Source organism: Indicator indicator, chromosome 5, assembly GCF_027791375.1.
Source record: "Indicator indicator isolate 239-I01 chromosome 5, UM_Iind_1.1, whole genome shotgun sequence".
NCBI classification, from domain to species: Eukaryota; Metazoa; Chordata; class Aves; order Piciformes; family Indicatoridae; genus Indicator; species Indicator indicator.
In genome coordinates, this window is record NC_072014.1 from 24,610,640 (window position 1) to 24,635,615 (window position 24,976).

Consider the following 24,976-nt stretch of genomic DNA (forward strand, 5'->3'; position numbering starts at 1 on the left):
ATTTAGAACAGCTTAGAAAACACTTTTTTTTAATTTTAACATCTATGAGCACAATACAGTTAAGTTAATACTTGTAGAGTTAAAGATACTATATTATAGCAGGTTTAGTATAGTTATTTTTCTTTAAGAGGTGAGGAACAGCTCCTAAGTTAAGGCCCCAAAAAAATTTATTTTTAACATTTGGCAAAGGTATGTAGTTTTCTGTAGAGACTTTTCAAAATATATGTAGGAAGTAAATATGAAGCATCAATATTTAGCTTCATTGCAGATCATTAATAAAATTGCTGCTTCTGTGGAATATTCTAAATATGTATTACAACTTCCATTGCACAGACTGGAAAACTGGAGGGGGTAAAAAAAAAAAAAAAGGTTTATTATTAAGCACAAGAAGAAGCAATAGCTAGCAAGATTGCCCCACTGGCCATATTTCAGCATGTTTACTTTGACTTCATTCATAGAAATCAATTAAAAAAAAAAAAAAAAAAGCTTTTTCGTTCTGGTAACATTGCCCTTCAGTTACAATTCACTGACCTGTTATAAGTTTATTTTACAGACAGTTAGAACGTTATTAGCCTAAAAAATGCTCAATATATGCTTCACAGAGTCATGAAAAATCATGCTGTGTATGCAAGAATGTGTATGTAAAGTACTAAGATCAGGATTTAGAATTAGATGCCCTTCATGTTTCCTATCATAGTTGTACAGTAAGATACCAGTTCTAAAATGGTCATTAAAGCAGTTGGCATTTGACCCACAGATCTGTATGAGGGTTTCTATATATGAGGATTCTTTCTATATAAGGATTTTACATGACTTTTAAATTTTGCTCATTGGCTTCAGGAACACATAAAACAACTATTTTTCTTTTAAACCAACAAGATTTATATATGTGTTCTTCTAGTTAAGTTGCAATAATGTACCTCCTCCTACCAGGTTTTTGGAACACATGTATCCAGATGAGGACAGCTAAGAAGTTAACAAGTTTTCACTTTCTACCAGTGACAGGGCAAACTGCTTTTTTATTGCTTTAGCTAGTCAGGGTGAACCTGAGGCTCCCCATCAGAATTCATTTCAAGTTCCTGACACCTGAAAATAACCCTTGCCCCAGTTATTCCTCACTAGCACAACTATGACTACTTCACTGACTATAGGCCACAGCAACTTACGTGGGCAAGGACCTGCCCTGAGGCGGGTGTAAAATTAGCTACCTTGTTATTTTGGACTTTGTTTTGAAATACATCTAATCTCAGCCAAAACACATCGTATTAAAATCTTCAATGCCACATGTTCACTATAGTTTTTTGCCAGATAGTTAGGCTAGTAAAAGGTACAATGAATAATGATCCATGGACTACATGAGCAAAAAGCCCACCAGTATAGTGGCTACTACACCAGCAAAACCACCTCTGCAAGCAGTTCTTCTTTTGCTGGCACTGAGAAAAAGCAGGTACTTCCCTGAAATACGTTTAACTCAAGTTTGCTAACACATGAAGAGGCACTGGACACCATACTAAGGCAGCTATGCACATGAAGCAGTTAAACCTGACCTAAGAAATCAAGTTCTAATGTATCTTCTTATCTCAGTTCATCTAAAAACCAAAATACATTTCAATAAAAGTGATCTTGCCAGCTAGGTTCATAAAAGTCACACATATTCCATAGTCCAATCTCACACCCAAAATCAATAGATTAATTAAAAGGGGGATTCTTTCTGTTTCTAAGCTTTTAAGGATACACTTGCCAGACGCATGACAGATGTAAAGTTTTTTAATGTGAAACCTGAAAATGTAATTTTGTCCAATGGTAGCAGCTAGACATGTACAAAAAACAAACATTACAAGACTATTAGTGATCTCAAGTACTGGCAGCAATGACAGAAGAAGAGCTGTAATTGAGAAATGTTTAGATGGACAAAGCCTTATTCACATTCAAAATAAATATGCCAAAGATTATTTTCCTGAAGAGAACAAAGACCCTCAAAGATGACATCTGTGTCAAACAACAGTGGCAAAAAAATATTTAAAAAACCACAACACCCCAGCACTTAGCAAGCAAGTGTGGTATAACAGTAGTGTGACTTAATGGCAGGCTTTTCTTCGTAATGAATTTAATAGCTAGTAAATCTAAATTAATTATTAGCATAATCCCAAAAATTGTATGTTCATAAAATAAAAAGAATCCACTTTCAACAGTTCCACTGGAGTGAGAAAATTAAGAAAAAGCAAAAGGAAAAACTTTTATTAAAAACAGGTCAGGAGTAATTCAATATTCTATGCTATCTTCCCCTCTCCCTCAAATAAAACCTACCCAAATTTTCTTCTACTCTTAAAATAATTTAAAAGGCAGAAAAATTAATTCAGATGTCCAAGAGGTTCCAAATAAACATCAGAAGCTACTGATTTTTCAATTGCCTATTACACAAACAAATTTGCTATGGAAATCAGAATTAAAAAGAACCCAAACAACTGAAATTGCAACTGTAGCTTTAGAGTGTTGCATTACGAAATTAAGGAAACCCTTACTGGAATTGTTTGGTAGCTTTAATACGCCCTGCCTCACAGGAAATACAATACTACAGCTTTACAGAATATGAACACCTACTTTTTAAAATATTTAAAAATTTACATTAATATCATCCATATATACCACAAGGCATTTCAATAATTATTCTACAATACAATGGGAGTGCATGCTCAAACAAAACACCTCAGCAGTATTTTAAAGCAGTAAACCACCTAGCCAATTTCTGTACGTTCTGTAGTTTTTCTAATCCACTCTCCCTGTGGTTGAGCAAAATCGAATTGCCTCTCACATTTGCAGACAGCTCTGTGAAGGTGATAATAGAGCTGCTCCCTGCTGTCATGAGGCAGGAAATAGGAAAATGGCATATGGGGCTAGAAAGAAATAAAAAGAGAACTAAACAAGAACAAAAGAGATTTCAACAAAGGACAACTATAACCCAATATGCTTCCCAAGTTAATCTCTCTTCATAATAGTTTAACATACTTAATCACTTATCTGCACAAATCTCAAAAGCTCAAGTGCTTTAATAGCAAGTCTTCTGTAAAGTTTTATTGCTCAAAACATTTGCAATAGAAATGATACTAAAAGCCATCACATGCAACGCCTATAAATCAATGCTGCCTTAGTACCCAAGTTAAGGAGCTGAACATATTACAATCTGTTAGTAATTGATCTTGATTTTGTGGCTAAAATGTAGTATCTGAAACAATGTATACTTGGACCTTTAGTTGCAATGCAAACATGTTGAGTAACATCTGAATAGCTGAAGATGAAGGGATGATTATGATTGGCTATGTGTACTGACAGTATCAAAACACTTCCAGTCTGTTTAAGGACTACTGACGTAAGACGCAGAAAAAATTATATTAACAGTGACAATTTATTTTTATTTTTAAGCACAGAATGAGCCTCCAAAACCACACCTTTACAGTGTTTCAGTACAAAAATCTTATTGAAGTACCTTAAAAGAAAAGGAAGCCTACTATACCTTTCCTTTTACACTCTGAATGGGATCCACCACCACAGCAACAGCTCTTTCTGATAAGGCTTCAAAGCTCTGCTGAGTATTGATATCTACACCAGACAACCAGCAGCCAAAGCCAGGGTGACTATGATACCAACCAACTACCATCTCAGGTCTGAAACAAAGAGGATGTTGAGATTCTTAAAAATAAAAACATGTAATACAAGAATAAATACTAATGCACCAGGGCATAAATTAGGATGAGCTGTGGGGAAAAAAAACAACAACAACAAAATAAACAAAAAACACCCTATATAAAAAATATTTAAATTACTCATTATACTATGGTGAAAACATACATGAATAAATGCAACAAAAGAGAGCTATCATTAAGGGATGAACATTAGCAGTGGTAGATCGTGCTTTCAGTTTTTCACCCTGCTACCACACCTACCCTGAACCAGTTTTTACCCTTTCAGCACTCAAGTAAATATCTGCTCTTTAACTCCTTGGCGTCAAGGGTTGAATTTGCACGGCAAAAAGTCCATTTCAGACACGGACAACGGGAACCAACAGTGGGAAAGGATTAAATATCAATTAAACCAGCAGTAGAAGTAGGAACTCAGTCAAAAAGCAATTTGCACTGTTCTGTTCAGCTGCTGAGCCTTTTGCTAACATTAATTTTGAAGTTTTTCCCACAGTAAAAGAATTTGAGCAAGGAGACGACAACTGTTGAGAGGAAGGAGTGAAAAAAAATGTGTTTAAATATTAGGATCTTTTACAAAATTACTTCCCCTTTCTTTAAAGCTGCTCATAAACAAGATGCAACTTTCTAATTTTTTTAATCTTAATTAAAAGACAACTTTTTAAAAAAATCAGTCTTTTAAGCAGGTGCTGTGTAGTAACTACCTATACTGAACTGAGAAGCTTTCTAATCTTCATGTACAATAATCAAAGCTGTAGGTTTAACATGACAACTGTCAATCTCCTAACAACTGAACCTACTTACACGTTACACTACTCACCTGATTTCTGGGTCAATTATTTATTTTTAAACATTATTAATAGCCCCTAGATCACTAGTTTTGCAGGGAGCATGCAGAGAGTACTTCTTACTGTCAGCCCTTTTTAGGGTGACTTACCTTCCTGTTTGTTTCAGCATATCCAACATTTTTGCTTGAAATACAGGATCAACAGCCTCCACACTGACACCCTGGTGTAGAAGATACACAGAAATCATAGCAGTTGTACACAAAGCAGTATTATCTTTTAATTTGTTACTTTCAACAAACAAAAATGTAAAGCCCGTTCATAAGCATCTGATTAAAAGGACAACCTCACTACTTTAGAACTACTTGAAAGAACACCTTCAAACATAAACCATAATTTTTATAAATGTATTTCAATGTTATTTTTACAATATTGTAAGAAGATTTTGAACTGCTATTTAAGTCATCTCTACTATGAGTAAACATGATTAATTAGACATAGGAATTGATTCTTTTTTTGTTCTGCAAACTCTCGCCTGTTGCCTCTCACAGGTTCGGTTCTACAGGTTTTATTCAATATAAATATTACATACTGGCTTTTTGCACATCCTGCTTACACCATACACATCCATTGAGTAAACTCAGGACGAGAGAACTGGAAAATTTCATTTATGTGCAGCTCTGAGGTACAAAGGAATCTGTGCTGCTTTTAAGAACAAATTTTTCATTCAATTTACACCAAGGAAAAAAGTGTCATAAATTACAGTTATTCCCACTAGCTCATCATCTCTTTAAACTACCTCTTCATAATGTGAATATTTTTACTCAAAATGAAAATACATCTGTTTTTCACACCACACAAATATCACTTAAGAGATATGCCACTGTAAGATCTGTCAAATAGAGCAAGTTTGAAGTGTATCCGTAGCACCATCACAATTAAGGGCACAATACCCTTCTAGCCAAACCTTTTATATTTTGGATCCCTCTAGTTTCAATTATTTTTTGAACTAAAACCCTTAAATCTATTAGATATGTACAATTACACCCTGTAGGTTATACCTTAAGATTGCATAAATGAAGCAAAGCAAGAAAAGCTATTTAAAAAAAAATTACCACCAGGAAAAAAAATCCAAACAAGTAAACAAAATTAGGAAGGTCGAACTGCAAAGAACTCACCGTTCCTGACTGTGGCATTGCAAAAACATCAATCACTCTCACGGTGTAATCATCAACAAACTCCCCAAGCATCAGACCCATAACTTCCATAGGGACGCCAGCACGACCATGCTTCAACATCTGGAATTAAGACCAAATGACACTGTATGTTTAACAGGAGGCTCAAGTTTGACTTGGGATACTTCTTTCAGCCTTTACAGATCCATAGGTAACTTGCAACTTGTAGCACTTTTGGAAACTGTAAGGAAATTTAAGCTAGTAACACCAAAGCCAACAATAAGAGAAATCATTAAAATAAGTTTCTAACTCTCAGCGTTCCAAACGATATTAATTTATTTTTAAAATCAGTCTGGCCAGCACATAAGGAGCACAAATCCATAAGCATTGGATAGGTGCCAAGTGCTCTATCTCCAGCACTATACATAGCTCAGTACACACACAGAACACTTACTTTCAGCAGTGCAAGGGAAGAGATATAAACCTGTTCCGCTGTATCGACCGCAGGAGCATCTGTTGGTGGTCCCTATAAAAAGAATAAATAATTATTTTCTCAAATCATTGTTATTCTGCTGTTTCTAAACATTTTCTTTTGTTCTCTATATTATGAACCTTACAGAAAAACGCATGCATAATTGCGACTTTGTGTCAGGTGCAATTCCTAAAATTAACAAAAAAAAAAAAAAAAAAAAAAAAAAGGCACACCCAAACCCTGAACACTTCTTTACAGCACCTTCCCTTACTAATGTATTTCATATTACGAGTCACCTAGCTAACATCCTCTGTCTGCTCTCATCCCAAAATAATACCAGTCTAAAGAGCAATCTTATCAGAATCAGTCGAATAAAAACCTGGCAAGCATTGCACTGGGTACAAACCTGTTATAAGACATACAGCCTAAGAGTCAGCTAAGTTTCCATTAGTCAGCCCTGCTGCAATGCTAACCTTCATCAACTGTAAAATATGGCCAGTTCTCCAATTAACTATGTGTTTCTTACAGTGGTGTGAATGTAAATGCTGCTGGGCTTGCATGATTAACTGGCACCAACACAAACAGCAATTTCCCTTTGCTTCATCAGCTTTCAGATAAAGCGGACTTGCAGCTAAAGGCTAAGGGAGTACTTTGCAGATACAGTGGTACAGTGAGAGAAAAAACGGACCTCCGATCCCTAAGTGGAAAAGCTGTGAACAAAATACTTTGCTCTTTGCCTTATGAGTAGTTATTCAAAAATTAGCACAACTGTCCCAGGTGTGAATGATTGGTTGAAACAGGTTCTGTGTACTGTTGAAAATGAAAAACACAGGAGGCAGCAGTTTAAATGTCCCTTCCTCGAGGAACAAGAGACATATTGCTCTTCTATACAGAACTCCGTATCACTGTACCTCATTACAGCCAATTAACAGTACATTCATTACTTTATTACCTAATTGCGTACAACAAATTTCCACTAAAAAGACAAAAGGTTACCCCTGCACTAAGTGATGTAAACCTAGAAGGGCAAGAAAGCAACTATGGAGTATGGTAACAAAACCAAACACTCCACAGTAAGCTAAATTTTAAAAAATTATGCCTGTACACAAATACATTGTAGATTTAGAATTTTAATTTCACATTTATAACCAAAATTGGGGAAAAAGAAATATTTGAGCAAATTCTTCATTTTTCACTTAAAGTGGAAAAATTCAGTACAACATGCCTCTCTATATGGCATCAAACAGAAGACAGTTACCAACAAAAGCCATCACCTCTTGCAGATCATACCAGGAACTTAAATAATTAGCATATTAAATTTGTGCAGTAATTGCCCTTTCTGCATACTTTTACACACTCAGAAAAATATCATCTAGTCTTCAGAACACTTTAAAGAAAAAAGTTTTCAGATTTCTTTCCTCAAAGTCAATGAACTCCTTCTCTATTAAATGTAGATCTAGTAATTGTATTTCGAATCTAATCTGTATTTTAAAACTTGCATACATACATGGATCTGTGTCACTGACACCTGCTTTCTAACATCCTCAAACTTTATTTCCAACTTTGATACTGCTATCACCTCTTGATACTGGCTCTCTCTCACTTCTTAATACTCATTGCTAATTCTTCTGTCACATTGGCCTTCCTATCAGCAATCTTCCAGCAGGTTTAACTGTTCACCTTCTACAATGTTCTCACCAAAAGCCCATTTTTAACCAATTTCACCTCTTCATCAGGTATTTCCCTGTCTAGCCGTAGTCCAATAGTGAGATGCTCCAGTGGAGAGGTGTTCCTTTAACACGTATGATGAAAAACTCTATGAACAGCTCTTCAGAACATTTCACAGAACCAAAGGCACAGGTAACCTGAATCATGTAATTTACTACAACTAAATTTTTTAACTGATGAAGTTTCAAATATACAATTTTCTGATACTGTTACTATATTCTTTTCTTTATTAACACGTAAGTTTACTTTCTTATCTCTCCTTATTAAGTCTATTCTAAATTACCTTTTCACTTAGATGTCTTAATACTTTGGAAAGCACATAGACACATATTTCCACTTAACCATTGCCAAGAATAAAGCATAAATGAGTTGGGTTTTAATTAAAAAACCAAAATTAGTTTGATAACATGACATAAAGCTCTCCTCCAATTCTTTACCAGTTCTAGATCAGAGAGGATCTGAAAACAGGGCAAAAAGTACAAACACAGTAATCTTCTGCTTTAAGACAGTAACATCCATATTGTGATCACCATACATATGGAATATTTGTCCCAGATTTTGATTAACAATTCACTGTAAGCAAGTGTCCCATAAAACCATTCAGTACTTTTAAAAAGAAAGAATAACATTAAAAAAAAAAAAAGTCTTCCTCAAACTCACATATGTAGTTCCGAGATTTTTGGAAGGCTAATGTTCATGTTTGATTGAGCCTAGGTTCTCAAAAATCAGGAGCCTGAACTGACTCTGTAATTAAAGTTCTTGAAGAGGCTTTTCTATATGGAATCTCTTATGTCTGTTAAGATGGCAGATCACGCTGACACCCTTCCTGCAGCTGAGGCATTAATCACGTCTGTCCCCTATGCAGACACCTATGTTCATGTTCACAACTTACGAGTTTAATTATTCTTCATAATTTTTCCCATTTTAAAACAGTGAGTAGATTCAAGACATACAGGGAGGAAATAAAGACAAGTATTTTTACATTTTGTTTATGTGAAAAGGCAACTAAATTACCCTTAGTTTAAGCAAAGATAGGAACTAAATCAGGGTAATGCTTTCATCTTTCCTTCTTAATTTTTTTTATTAACTTCTTGGTAGTTTTCAAATGCTTGTTTACCTTGGTGATGGTCTAAAGGAGGGTATAGTTCATATTATACATTATCAATCCCATAGGCACTCTATGAGATGAAGTAGTTGCCATTTTCAAAACTGATGTTAAAGTTCTCATGCCAGCAGGCAGCAATTCTTTTTTGGCACAAGAAACATTGCTAATTCATGAAAGAATGTTTCATTAATGGAAATCAACTTGCTTAGTAATTTTTTTAAAGCCACAGTATTCACTGTGAGGGATTTTGCACACTAAATACGAGTTCAGATATCTATATATATCTATCTATCTATCTATATAGATATAGATAGATAGATAGATATAGAGATATATACACACACACACATACATTCTTCATACTAGTATTTTTCAGTCTGCTACACTTCCCTTAAAATTATTAGCTAAATTATGTGAAAAGGAAGGAACCCATTGCACTATAAACAATTATGTGTTATCATGTTAATATTCCTTTATTTTGAATATAGATTAGAATGAACTGCTCAAGAGTTCTGTAATGATTCCAATGTACCAGTTCAAGAATTCTGAGAAGGAAAGAATCCGTAAGTCAAGAATCTACCTTCAAAACAGATTTAGTTTCGTAGAATTTTTCCATCAAATTGGTAGACAGAACAATATACCTTACCTTTTTACAGAAAATTATAAATACAAAGCTCAAATGCTTAACCTAAAACTTTTAAATATTTAACTGGAAACTAACAGAATACCTCTTGGGTCTTTCAGGTAGTTTACTTAGCTGCAGACAATGCCATTTGAAAGAACAGACATTTGAAAACTGAAAGCCACTCACTTTCATCTCTCACTACTTCCTTCTCCACAAATGGCTGATAATCTAACAGTCTGAGGGTGATTTCTATCTGAACACTAGTTACAGAATCTGTGGAAGCTAAGCACAGGTGCTACATCTTGACATTTCTTTGGCCTGTTTGTGTAAGTCTTCCACAAAAAGTTACACCTTTCATAAAGCAAAGAGAAAGAAAAACTTTATTAGTTAATATTTTACATAGAGGCAAAGACCCTCCACAGCATGTGCTATTGTCACTGTTCATAAACTTCACTTTAAGAAAGGAGCATCATCCTTAAAAAGCAGAGTACCAAATTAATTAACTGGTATCAAAAAGTAAACAATGGACTTGATTCTGGGTATTTTTTATTGCACACTGGTATTCAGAGAAGGTCAGACAGTTCACCCGCTACACAGAGTTTTGTAAGACTATCTCCTTTCAAATCAGTGTGCTTTCATTCTGCATCCCCACAGCTTTATTGGGTAATTTCTTGGGGAACTGGAGAAAAATGGGACTTGGAACATGCATTGAATATCAAACATTCCGTTTTCCAAGAATTCCTGCATAAGTTAAATACAGTAATTATTAAAATAGAAGAACTATTTAAAAAAAAACCACAACTGTTATTGTGCTACTTATTGGAAACTAATGTTTCTTCTGAATGAACTATAAATGCCATCAGTCAGTAAATTGAGCTGCCTGACAGCCAGCCGTCTCTTAAAACCCAACCAAACTCTGGTTTTGTTTTTGTTTACAATGGCAGAATTCCAATTTTAATAATTGAAACGAATAAACTTATCACTATTAAAATAGGTTGGTTGGGGATTTTTTGCTTTATTTTCTTCAGTAAGACTTATAAGGGAAAAAGAAATCACATCCAAGTTATGAATAGAAGATTATATTGCAATATTAAATTATGTATGGTACTATTTTTGCTTCAAATAAAGAGATGATCCAATATTAAAACCAGCCCTTTATTTGGGCAGCCCTTGTTGATGAAGTGTTAAAGGCATCTGCCATTCTAACAGGATAAAAAACTAACGCCTTGAAGTGATACCTACTCAGGCCTTTTAGCAAATTTGTTAACGCTTTTAGGTATATTACTCCACCTTTCTCTTAGTGTGAACTGGTATCAATTATTTAGCCAATTTTATTATGTTATTAAAATACCTGCTGATTAAATGTGAACTTAAGTGTCATTTTAGAGCATTGCTCTTTATTTGTACTATTTTACATTTATTCAAATAGGTATAGAAAGTGGACTGGAGTAATTACATTGTCATGTCAGAAATATTCCACAACTGGAGGCACTTTCTATCATTTAAATGGATCTTAAACACTGCTCCAGTGTCACAATAATAGCACAAAAGATGACTGTAAAATATATAACTGTTTCAAAGAAAACTCACTTTTGCAGGGGCAACTATAATAAAAACAAAACAAAACAAAACAAAACCCCATGAGCTAAGTGCTGTAGAGCAAATTTTAGCTTTATTGCACCAAACAACATACTGTATAAAACATAAGAGCTGTTATAATCATTCCTATTTTTTTTATTTTTGCAACTGGAATAATTTAAATGTGAACAAAGGACCACAAGCAAACACTGACCGCTATAGTGTTTCTTCTTTCCCAGTAAGGTAAGACAGAACCTTTTAATAGTTTAATTTTGTGAGTATTAAACAACTAGTGTGAAAAACAAGCTGCATGTAAACTATTTCTACTGCCTCTGCTTCAATGACTAGCACAGGCAACCTGTTATAGGAGGTGTTAATTGGCAATAGGAGTACAAGTCAGAAGCATGTTCCCCATCGTCCTAACCCAGCAAGGCTAGGTCATTAAAGTGGAAATGAATTCTTTCATGCTGGCTTAACCCTTTCAGTACATATTTTCAGCTGTTACATCTAAATACAACTGAAGAAGATAACAAAAAAAACCCTCCTAGAAAACAAAATCACCAAGACAGAAATACTTAAACTATACTTTTAAATTTAAAAAAAAAAAAAGCATTCACCCATCCCATGTTTTCTTCACTTCCCTTCTCTATCTCCTCCAAAACACGTGTTTCAGAAAATCATGACATTTATTATGCAGAAAGAGAGAGAGAAGGGCACTAGGGTATAAATGCAATGACAATCATTGTAAAATAATTTATCACATCAAAGGATGCACAAAAAGATCAGGCAGTTAAAGTGAACTTAAAACTACCGTTTTGTGGAGGTAAATCCAGTGGTCAGCATATAGCTCAGTAAGAGGGGGGAAAAAATATTACAGAATATTACCTGCAGAGGGGACACAAACATGAGCAAGCTTGCAGGGCAGGCAGAGATATTGGTGATAATGAAAAGACCTTAAGAGTTCACCAGAGTACCACTGCTCTTCTCTACCTACCCTTTGCCAGTAAGTGGTATAACCTGATGATATACTGACATAAAGAATAGAAGATTTTTAGATCAGCGTAGTGCTTTTTACAAATTGCTAAGCCTGAAAGTCTAAACAAAACTGTGATTGTGGAACAATTTTTCATTTACTGAGACAATACGCTTACTGAAAATGCCAGCTCATATTCCTTTAATAGAAGTGGAAGTGGTAAAGTGAGCAAGCCATATTTCCAGATTTCAATGGTTCTAGCAACACTGTCATGACAAACACCAGAAGCCATGTATTGCATTTTCTGCAGCTAACCTTATCAGTCATGACTGAGAAAATGATCCAGTTCACAAAAAAAATGAAAATCACAGTTCATAAAAAGGGAAAAATAGATTACTTTGCATTGTGAATCGCCACACTAATTAGTAGCATTTTGAAATTTCATTGCAACTTTCAAGCTAGTACACACAGGATTTTTCAGTTAGTTCCACATCAACAGAATTATATTTTGAAGCTAGCATTATGTCTAAACACTTTTTATGTTTACGCCCATTTTTATACCAATTATAATCAAGCATACATAACAGACCACAAAATACCATAAGTCTTAAACAGCCTAGATTTCTGAAAGGACCACATTGTCTTGTTACACCATATGTCAGCATAAAAATTGTAGTAACATGCTTAGTCTCAGAGAGTCTCACAGACTCCAAAATGGAGTAGGGGGTACTATGGAAATATTATGACATTAATCTCATTAAAAATACCTGCAAAAAAACCTTAATGGGCTATATTTAAAAAATTCTCTCCTGAAGTTTATCCAGGTTCACATTTACAAACTGAACTCCATAAAGAGCAATACAGATAAACTTGAAATATGTAACATTTCGTCTCTTCAAAAATCAAAATTAAACAACACAGTATTTTGTAGGCTTTGAACAGTTGGTTTAATGGGTTGGGACAGCCAGTTTGCAAGCATGTCTTCAGCACAGAACCCAAACATTACTACTTACCCTTTCTGTTTGTTAGAGGGGTTTGTTTCTGTTTCGTTTATTTTTTTTTAATTAAAAAAAGAAAGGAAGGCACTAAAGTTTAGCTTATCCTACCCATCTATCACTAATCTCTCTTCCACTACCAGCAGTTTCATGAAAGAGGTACAGTAATCCACAACCACACACAGGACTTCCCATATATTCCCTCTAGAACATAATGCGTTTTGCTCATCTGGTTGTCCCAAATTGTTAGAAATTTAAAGGGTCTTTTACACTCCTGTTTTTTAATACTACCATTGAAAATATTGAAAATCCTCAAAGATTGAGGATTAAAGCTTGCTAAAAAAAATTTTACATAAAAAAAAAAAACCTACCAAATTTTGTCATAAAATTATGCTAGTTGAATTGACAGGTAATCTTAATTTTACTCTAGTGTACTTTGTAATCATTCTATTTAATTTTTATTAGAAATAAGTTACTTATTTTACAATCTTAACATGTGTCTATGATTACATATATTGCTTTAATATAATTTTCAATAGACTTTCTGCAATGTTCCCAACACTACTGTTGCATGAAACAGTTGCTTACGTGTAATTTTTCCTTATTCTAGCATTTTCTTCCTCTTTACCCCATACAATCTACAAGTTCAATGATACATAAAAAAGCTAAGGAAGGTTTGCTGCATCACTGCAGTTAATATTCCTTATCAAGCATAAGCACGATTTTGACTAGATGATCTTCAAAATGTCTCTTCCAACCCAAGCCATTCTGTAAATAACAACATGGTTAGCAAAAAACTGTAAGATGAAAGACACAAACCAAATCATAAGCGGCACTGCACATGTTTCTGAAAACAGCTACTATTTTTCACAATCTCAAGCTACTAGGAAAATAGAAATTCCAGAAAATAAAGAAGTCAGTTTCACTCCAGAATAAAACCAGGACTCTAGTGCCATTACAGAAGGTATCAGGATTTAGAAATGAGAGCCTGAAGGCAGATAATGGGTCAGCATTTGTAGATTGCCTGCCTCCAGCAGTTTTGCTCTAATGCAGATTTTTAATTAACTTATTCTAGACATAGTTCTGCCAAGAAGCCAAGGTAGCCTTCAGCAAGTGCTCTCTAGGCACAAGGTGAACTGGGAGAGTCAGTGACAGTATGTATGTAAGAGGGTTATTTGTTTTGTTTTGAAAAACAACTTTTGCTTACAAACAACCCCACACCACTACTAATATACTTCAAACTTCCAGGAAAAACCTGAAGATGAATCTTCTACACCACAAGAAGAAAACAGAACTCCTTCTTCAAAGGTGCTGCATAGCAGCATCACAACTTCATAGTCAAGAGCATAGGATTTCAAAAGGAAGAAAATTAAAACAATCACTGTAAGGGGGTTGCTTCCTGCCTACAGTATGGAACTTTACAAGTGAACAGATGTAATGCAAAAGGCACAAAGATGGCTGCTCTTGTTTAGTCTTTTCCCCCTCCCTGTTCTTTCTCATTATGGCAACACTAATTTCCTTGTCCAAGCCCCTTTGTCTCATCTGAGGAAAGTCGACTGGACTACACCGGCAATTAAATTGAAGAGAGAGAGAAGCTAATTGCCTAATTATTAGAAATAAGGAAGTTTAAGATCTGAGGCCAAGAGGATACAGCTAAAAACGGTTTCCAGAGTTTGTAGGAAAATAACACATCAGAGGAAACTAAAAATGTACTAGCTTTGCTAGTTTTAGTTATATGTTTGTTTGTGATTAATATCTAAGGTATCACTGCAGTGTACTTTAAGGCAGCTTTTATAATAAAATTCACAGTGTTGAAAAAGTACAATCATATGACTGTTCCTAAAACAATTCTAGCATGTTTCTCCCTCTCCCATTAGCATTTTGAGATATAAATCACTTTACAAATACTCAACTGTGTTTTGAATGTAGAAAAACTATACCCAGCCTTTTGCAGTCCCCAATAACTTTCAAATAAACACACACTCCCAATCATCTCCAGTGTAAGCAAACCCAGGCTACACCAGTACCTTAAATTTGATAAGAAGCTTTCAGTTGAACAGCTCTGTATTAAAGTACTAACTGATACAGTAAAATACTTGTCTCATTCAATTAAACAGCACAATTCAATACCTAATGTATCACAGTATCACAGTAATATTAGACGTTGGAAGGGACCTCAAGAGATCATTGTGGGGTTTTGAAAGACTCCAGAGAAGGAGACATTTTTTTCCCTCTTAAAACAAAACAAACAAACAAAAAAAAAAAACCACATATTTTGGATATTAAAAACTGATGCTGATACTTTCTACAGGAAATAAAATAATCGCTTAAGACTTACGAACTTTTTATCAAGAGTTGATATCAGGTGTTTAACGGATGAAAAAGGTAACTGAGAAAGTTCTAGTCTTTAAATAGCTTGATGGCTTCTGGGGAAGAAAAAAGTAGAACTGGAATAACTGGAATAAATTATATGCCATCTCATCTACTGGGAGTTATATTGGAATTCTAGAAATACTACATTTCTTAGTGCCTGAGAACTTTGCTGGAAAATATCTCAGAAGAATAGCACAGAAACGATGCGTGATTTTTAAGAGCTATAATTTAGATTTATTCCCCTGGCAGAGTATTCTCAAAAGAAGTATCTGAAGCTTCAAATATATGTGAGAAGCAGACAATAGCATATCACAATTCAAACCACATAAAGAATATACATCCAGGAGACACAGGAAAGAAAAGTCATGCAGGTGCAACAGACACTGAGCACCTGAACACCAAAGGAAAAAGCACTTCATTACCTTAAAGAGAACACATTTGCACCCATTGAACTAAGCAGCAACCTGTTTAAAGAATCAATTAACAGAAATAATTTTCAATAAGACGAAGTGTTGAGTTTCCTGGTTAAGGTTTGAGTTTGTTTTGGTTTTGAGCTTTTTCATTGTTAAAAGTTTTGTTTGTGCCTTTTCTGTTGCTGTTGTTGTTTTGCCGTGGATTTTTTCACACAGGGAGTCTTAGGATGCAGATAGTTAGCTAGAATATAACATTTATTTCAAGAGACACATCTTAATGAAGTAAATCAAGGAAATTTGCATTTAATTGTTAATTGGAAATGACCTACACTAAGCCTGACCCTCACCTCTGCCAGCCAGATCACCAACTCTTATTCTGAAGCCCTGCAGAATACTGTGCTCTTTTCTAATAATCATCCTGGCTAGATCAGCAGATGAAACAGAACTTTAGATCAGTGGCAGGTCTCCCAAGTTCCCACGATGCCATAGATTTACTAAATGGGATCAGCATGTTCTAAAAAAACATGATAATACGAGGCAAAAAGGTTCCACAGCATCAAGCAGTGCAATGCTTTAAATCTCATAATCAAAGTGACAGTTTTCAAGTGCCATTTACAATGCCCTAATCTGGAAACATCCCAGCTAACCCATCTGATCAACTATTTCACAGATGGAAGCACTTGATGGCTAATTGGCAAGTCCATTATTCAAATAAAATAGCTCTCTACACTTCTATTTTCTATACTCCAAGTCAAGGTGTAAACATTCCTTACAAGACACAGGTCACTTGTTTCTCCTTCCCTTCCCATTTGGATTTTTTCCCTTCCACTCTGCCATCAAGTATGTTAATTTAGAAACAGAGAAACAGTTTTATTTTCTATTTATTGCACTAGAACAGTTGTCTGCATCAACAGAGCAATGAAAATTGATACTCTCAAAAATCCATCAAGTAATAAATTATTTCAACAGCATTTTTAAAAGTGCCATTATTTCACTGCTTTCTATCACATCTGGATTCAGAAAAATAGACTAGACACATCAGCATGAACAAGAACTTGTATAGCCTGGATTACTGTTCTAGAAGTGTTGGGGAGAGAGAGTTCTGCTAAAAATGCACTTAATTTTCTCACACTCTCAAATGGTATCCAGCAGGACTGCCTAATAGAGGCATATGTGGAACTGATTTCCCTAGGAAACAATAGTTCAGCATTCAAAATGAAGGGAGTGTTGATCTAAATTCCTGCCTGCTGCATAAGTAAAATGCTTTTACTTACTCCACAAAGGCTGTTAATTTGCCTACAGCAAATGTACAATGCAAAGTGAAGTATTAAATCGCTAATGAAATTTTGGGGTAGGCAGTATTCCAGGGGAATGGAAACAGAAGATGGGAAAGAATGAACCAGGAAAATCACTTAAAAAACCCACAACAAGGGACAGGAGGAAAAAAAGAGAATACCTTACATGAGAAGGAAATTGTCAAAATCTGAACTCCCATGAACTACAAAAGGATACTTAAGAACTAAGCATTTTGTCTGGGACATCACATTTTCAAACTTTAACAGTTCCCCTACTTTTTTTTTTAATAAGCTTGCATCACTCATTCCTAGCTGAGTATCATGAGAACAGAATTTCAAATGCCTACAATGTGAGCCATGCAAGACAATTTCTGCATGAAGTACTGTTGCAAAGGTGGCCTTATCTATTGTAGCAAGTTCAAAGCTAATCACAGGTACCTTCTCATGCAAAGAAGACAAAGTTAACGATCCAAGTTCACTCTCAGGAAAATAGTGTAGATGACTTGTACAATGCCAAGAACTTTCAGATCCTCATTCTTCCTCTCTTGTCCACTTGCTGCCCCATGAAGACAATCCCTTATACATCTAAGACTACAAGAAGGGAAATGGCTCAAAATTTCTAAGGCATAAGTCATGCGAGGGAAAATCTGCTGTTGAAATATCACTTTCAGATTGCCTCCTTAAAGACTTGTTTTATTAGTCATACAAAGACAAGCTTAAGATCAATGGAATTTAGCACCAAGTACTTCTGGCCAATTCAACACTGAAGGCCAATCACTCACTCAACAGCATGCTGAAGGAAAAAATATTAAGAGAAGAACAAGAATTCACCAAAAGTAGTTTTCAAGTTGTGAAAAATATCCAAAGAATACTTAGGACAACATATTTGAGTTTGAAAATTAAGAGAAAAAGCAAAACCAAAAAATCCACCAAGATACAATCAAAAGAGGTGGATTTACCAAGGTGAAAGAGCCAAGTAACTGCACTTGAAGAAGCGAAGTCAAATCAATGAGAAATAATTCCTTGGCAGAGATCAAATAGAAACTGTGCTGACCAAGCATTTGCTGTTACTTGAACATGTTGTAAATCAAACATGCTGTTAGCAGAAATCATATGATGCAGTCCCCTAAGAAAACCCCTAACTCAAAAACAACCCAAAACAAAGCAATCTTCCAATTTTTGTAACTACTTTGTAACTACATTTTCAAAGTAGTTTTTTCTACAAGACTACACACACAGATGATCCTTATGTTGTTAGCAAGAATGATTCACTCAGATGTTTTTGCTACGTTCAACCTTAAAAGTGAAACCTCTAAAAAAAAAAAAAAAACAAACCAACAAAAACTGTCACACAACAGCAAGAAAACCTCAAAGCTTTGTACAGTTGTTTAAAACACTCTAGTGCAAATGAATTGTAATAAACTTGTTTACTTCCTAGCAGGAGAAAGTATGTCCATGAAATACTTGACCTCACTTCCACCTAAAACCCATTTGATTCACTTTGGATTATCTCTTAATCTCTATTATCAATCAATCAATATTCAGAACAGAAGTAACCTTTGAAGGTCCACTGAAACACTGTATTTTAAGGACATAAAATTATTTCTGAAGAGCCTTCCTGATGATTCAATACACAAGAAGGCTACAAAAGTACTCAAGATAAGCACTACAAGCAGAAACATGCATAAAGAGCAAATCGGCTTTCTGCCTTTTTCTTTTTTTTAATCCAACACATATTCATCAATTCATTTAAGACACAATTCCATATTTAAACAAACACAGAGCAGCTTTGCAGGATAAAGCTGCCAGAGGAGTTAAGTGAGCCTCTTCTCAATGTTCTGTTCTATTGTCTGCCACAATTTTCCAGCAAGCTTTAAGTTAAAGCTGAGAAATTCAGAAAGCAGCAGAGTTAACTGTTAGTTTGAAAAACAGCTTTGATATGCATCAAGTTCATAGAGGACTAAGAAGTGAAAGCTTGAGTGATTAGACTGCGCAGATGTTAAAAAAATGAAGAGTCATGAAGCAGGCTGGCAGCTCAGAAGAATAAGAGAAGTAACTGTTTAAGAAAGTGAAACTAAAAATAACTGAGGGCTGTTTGAAGATTAACTAAGAGAGCGTGAATAGAATTTTAGCTATAAAAAGGAAAAAATATGCACCAAAAGTTATGGCTTATTTGGCAAAACACCTAGAAGCTGCAAATCAGCCTAGAATATTTCATCAAATGCTCCAGTATTAAACCACTCCTTTCCTAGTTATACTGGATACAAAGACACTGTACACAACCAAAAGAAGCTGTGGGCTTAGCAACTGTAGTCATCCCAGAAGCAAACTCACGCACACACACATCATGACATCTAACACAAAGAGAACTGCTATCTCCAGAGTAGGAGTCTGGATTCTCATTTCAGAACAGAGCCCCAGAGGCAGATGAGGAAAGCCAAGAAAGACCACATACTGTGGCCAGCCAAGACTATAAAGGAAACTACATGGGATCGCTTTACTTAAGGAAGTAAGTCTTCCTACAAGACTCAGATGAAGAAGTTCCCAACTACTTATCTCACCCCATATCTGCAGTAGTCACCATGATGTAATAAAATGAAGCTGGTTTTATTTTTGAAGACTGCTGGCCACACCACTTGGCTGAGGATAAAAGCACTAGGACTTGCTCTATATGTAGAAGCCATACAATGTGTGCATATCTCCCAGAGGAACAGGACAGCTGCCAGGGAGGCTCTTTTGCTGTGACTAGAGTCATAGAAATGACGACAAAAGTGAACAAAACAAGACACAATAAAACACATATATGTGGCTACAACTACCTGCAAGTGCTAAATTTAACTGAAATTACATCTCAAAATTTACATATACTTCAGTATCTTATAACACCCATCACAATGTGATCCAAGGACTAGGATATATAGTTTATGAAGTAGCAAGTGTTTAAGCTTAGCCAATCTTCATGTTCTGAAAAATCCATGTTATTTGCAATTAATTTTTTTATTAATCTCTTAATTCTGTTTCCAATGATTTTCAGTCCAAACTTTAAAACATTCAAACACAAAATTAAAGGTTTATGAACATTCTGTAAACTCCATGCCAACACAGAGTTCACGCTGACAAAAAAAAAAAACAAAAAAACAACAAACCACCAAAACCAACCAACCAACCAAAAAAAATCCAGTCAGGCTGCAACAATGATTTGATTTGCATACACTTACAAAGCATCTCTAGAGTAAAGAGATTATTACTATGAATTCTGTTGATAGTGGTTTTAAATAAAAGGAGTATTTCAGAATTGATTATTATTAAAGAGATGTTATTGGCAAGCTACATACTAACCTGTCCCAGCCCAGGCACACCTCCTCCAAGTCGCAGAAGTCTATCCATATTTCTAGAAAAACAGAAACAAAGGAAAAATGTTCCCAAGCTCTGAAGTGTTTACTAAATTGCTATCTATGTAATTCACCTTTAGTCACTCAGTATGTCAAAAATATTGGTGGTAATTACAACACAACATCAGACTTCCTGTTAATTAACACCACATATTAATTCAAGAAGCTGTCTTCCATGCTAATTAACAGACCTTGTTTTATTGCTTTGGTTTTGGGTTATCCCCACTTCTGAAGACGAGCACTCTTGTCAAACTTTTCCAAACTTTTCCATCATCCAATTAATTGCGGCATTTTGTTGCTCAAGAACATCACCTACATCCAGGAAATGCCTAAAACTTACTAGTTATACAATCAAGTTTACTCCAATTTGTTCAGAAAGCATCAATAAAAAATGTGAAAGTACGGATTTTAGCATCCTCATTAGTAAGTTCTGCGCTAATTAACTTACAGCTTGTCAGTTATCATCAAAACTACACGTGAAAGACACTGAGCAGATTACAGATCTCTGAATTAGCATCAAAAGCTTTTTTTAATGAACTCATTATACTAAAAGAAATACTGTAAAGTAAACATTTATTGTGTATATAGTTAGAAGACTAGTGACAATACAGTCGTTTAATACATTTCCCATGTTGCATGCACCATTGCTTTAGCACAATGCCAATCAATGGAACTAACTTTTTTCATGTAACTAATTTATTCCAATCAATGCAACTAGCTCAGAAATAAGCAGCTGCAAGGTGCCTAACTAAAAAAAAAAATACACTGATATTTCTCTGGGTTTAATCACTTTCTATTGTTGAAAAGCAATATCCTATTAAACTGTAGATAACTAAGGGTTGTGTCTAGCTGTACCTTTACATTGCTTACTTGTTTTTTTCAACTTCTTAGCTTTATAGAAAAAAAATGGTGATAAAATAAGCAAATGCTACTTTTTAGACAGCTGCTTTCAGTGAATCAAGCCATTTCTAAAGCTTATAGAAATTATTACACTTTACTGGATTATTTTACTTGTGAGATAGAAGATACAAAGAAAAGCGTCAGAAACTACAATCTTAACTGCTTAAGCTTTAATGCAACACAATAAAGGCTGTTCACATATAAAAGTAATTGAGAAGAGCAACTTCCAGACCACATTCATCCTTCAAATGGATGTGACATTACACATAAGGAAATTATACAAACTAATTCAGACTTCACTAACAGCACTAATTCAAGAAACTTCTTTTTAAATTAATTATGCAAAACATCTTTGAACTTATTATGGAAAATTAATGTGATTCATAGATTAAAGTATGTTGATGGTGAATGTCATCTCATTTTTTATGAAATTTGGTATTTTTACTAGATACATAAAAACATGTTTAACTTCAGCTTAAAGCAAATATTTTAATCTTCTTGTTACCATAAAAAGAAGTAGCATTTGAACATACCACTAGACAAAATTATCTAAGTCCTATTTAATCATGTAAGGAATTTCACCCATTTCAAACAACAATATCTAAGACACATGGACCAATAACATTTGCCCTATTTGCCAACTTCACTTTCTTAGTTTAATGCACTAGCAAGCTATTAGTTTCATTTGATTCACTCCCTCAATGTTGTAGGACATGCAAACCTAATAACTGCAGCCTCAACTAACAATAGGTACTTTCTTAAAGCTACTCTGGCACCGTATGAATGAAAAAGGAGTTTATTAAAGGGTCAATGGTTATGCTTTTCTTTTCAGACAGTCACTGAAACCAAGCTTCTTTATTAACAAACAAAAGCTGCACATTAAGTGTATATACTTTTCAGTCATGAACTACAATAAATTCCAAATCAAGTTGTAGGCTTTCCATGGAAAGGTCAAGTTGCTGTTTAAAGCGATTATGTAAGCACATGGTAAATGGCTTCAACACAACAGTCAGGAGTACAAATTAACACCAGTAACATTTCGTTTTACCCCTCTATGGTAGATACTCCTCCATTTAAACCCACAGTGATTCATCTTTCATGACACTAATGAGGGCTGAAAAGTAGCTGAGAAGTAGGTTTAAACTACTAAAATTATTTTAAGCAATCATGGTTGCACATTTAAGAAACGCTTTGTCTCTACAGCTGGTAACACTAAAACTGGCCTTTCCTACAACTAATGCAACTTCTGTAAGTCTGTGAAGTGCATTACCTATGTACATTTAAGAAACAATACTGAGTTAAAAAAAATCTTATACCTATTTACATTTCACTTTAGTATGTGAAAAGCAATAGTTGTTCCTAGCTCACGAATATTTTCTTTACATAATTTATTCCGTACATCATTTATGGAAACATATTTTGTTGTATATTAATGCTGGATTAGACTACAGTCACACAAACTCATTTATCAGCACAAATTCCAAGGTTTTGAAATAACAAAATCTCATTTTCTTACAGAACTGGAGGGATGTAACATTTTCCACCTAATAATCACAGACTAGCCACTAAACTGAAGATGTTCAGAATCTTGGTATTCGAGCACAGAGAAAATCTCCACAAAGCAGTTCTAGATGTACTGCAAATTATTTCACTAGTTCTGCATCTTGACTAGTGCTTTACTTTCTACTTCATAAATGAAGCTGTTTTAGTAGGTTATAATATATTGAGACCAAATCATATTTTTGTTTATATAAACATCTGAAGAATTCAGGTTAGTCACATAAATTAAAATCCACTTTAGATTTTTTAAATTCATGGTGCTCAAATATTACTTCAGCTATAAATTCCATTTATGAAATAATGTTTTTGTAAACTTTAAATTAGCTTTAGAAAAAAAAATTGACCTTAATTAAGCTAACTCTAGAATTTACAAACAAATATACATTTCTAACCTGGTGCTCTGGAAGAGGTGATCACAGCACAAATTCAGCCGCAGCTCCTGTTTTTTGACTATGAAGATGACACTTGCAGGTCTGTTTCCTATAGAATGAAATATAAAGAAGGGAAGGGTAGAAAACGAGTAAAATCTAGAAACAGTAGCACATATTAAAAGAACTGTTACATTGAAGAATAACCCAAAGAAAGCCTTTATTTTTTTGCTTGTACCATATAACACTTGGAAGTGGAACGTGCTGTGCCTTGCCCCAGTATTCATAATACTGAATGAGACTTCTCAAAATTACATGGAAAAGTATTTAATAACCCAAGTAAGCAATTTAAAGCTAATCAATAATTTGAAAGGCTGCTAGAAATTGAAACTATGGTCCTTTATTACTATTTTAGATTTTTCTGTTGCCAAGATCTAAGTACCAAGGGGAAGAGCAGCCTGCAGGTATGGTCAATTTTCCTTTTTATTTTTTGCAAGAGCAATTAGTCTGACCAGAAAAGTCACAGAGGCCTTTAGGTTTCTCTGAATTTAAGTTTAAAGGCTGCTCAACGTTCAGTTTAGGAGTTGAAAGTCATGTTATTCTCCTCCCTGAGTACACTGCCCAATAACTGCATCCAGTCAATCACTTGTACTGCAGTGTTTCAAAACATATCTGTGAAATGATCTGTGGCCATGATTTGACAGACTTTTTTTTCAATGTCAATGTTAACATAAGGAGCAGTGGAGAAGCTGCTGTTGCTTACCAACTTGATGCTGCTCTCTCAGTACTGCCAGGATAGCCACTTGTGCAGCCTTACAGTACACTGATAGCCTAACAAAAGCTCTCATTTTAACCCTGTTCACTTCTATGAGACGATTCACACTGTATCCCAGAAAGTTGTCTTGGCAGAAAAGAAAAAGAGGTCTTGGAAGAACTGATTGCTTCTAAGGCTAATCCAGACTCTAGAAGACAATTATGTCAAATCACTCTTTAAGCTAATGCTGCCCAATTTTTTTAGTAACAAGGTAATTTAACAGAGACTGTTGCCAACTTTATCTCAAAGAAAATACAAGCAAAGGAAGAGACATTAATCTTCCTGGAAAGTTAAAGAGGAAAGAACAAGCTGGAGTTTCTTGGCTGACAGGCTGGGGTGGAATTCCACTAACAACTCAGAAGAAAAACTGCTATTGCTTCCAGCTTTGCAGAAGGAAAAGATCCAGGAAAGATGAGCTAAGACCACAACACCTGGCAATTATATTAGCACAGGTTTCAACAGAACTTCAACCAGTTCATAAGCAGGCTTCAGAGTTGCAACCGAATTCACTTTCAGCCAGCTGTTCACCCAGGGTTCCCACATTCCCTTCCCCACAAGAATATTAAAGAAACGGATCTCTGTGAGCTTGGTTGAATCACTGGGGAAAGCACACAACATGGTGATCTGTAGTTCAGTATTTTTCCCTCTCTCCACTGCTAAGTGCAAAAAATCAGCTTTAATTACACACTCATCTGTTGGTTTTCCCTACACACACATCATATTTACTTAGAGA

The 24,976-nt window shown here is 34.9% G+C and overlaps 1 protein-coding gene across 1 annotated transcript in view; it reads right to left on the reverse strand.

Moving 5' to 3' along the window:
* Positions 1-23,472, reverse strand: part of PSMD14 (proteasome 26S subunit, non-ATPase 14) — a 41,993-nt gene extending 18,521 nt beyond the window's left edge. The window contains exons 1-6 of the mRNA XM_054381022.1: positions 23,454-23,472; positions 20,549-20,600; positions 6,107-6,178; positions 5,656-5,775; positions 4,630-4,700; positions 3,512-3,662 (exon numbers count right to left, since the gene is read on the reverse strand). Coding sequence (XP_054236997.1) covers positions 3,512-3,662; positions 4,630-4,700; positions 5,656-5,775; positions 6,107-6,178; positions 20,549-20,596 — 462 coding nt within the window. The 5' untranslated portion in view covers positions 20,597-20,600; positions 23,454-23,472. The remainder of the gene's footprint in view (positions 1-3,511; positions 3,663-4,629; positions 4,701-5,655; positions 5,776-6,106; positions 6,179-20,548; positions 20,601-23,453) is intronic.
* Between the last annotated feature and the right edge of the window lie 1,504 nt (positions 23,473-24,976).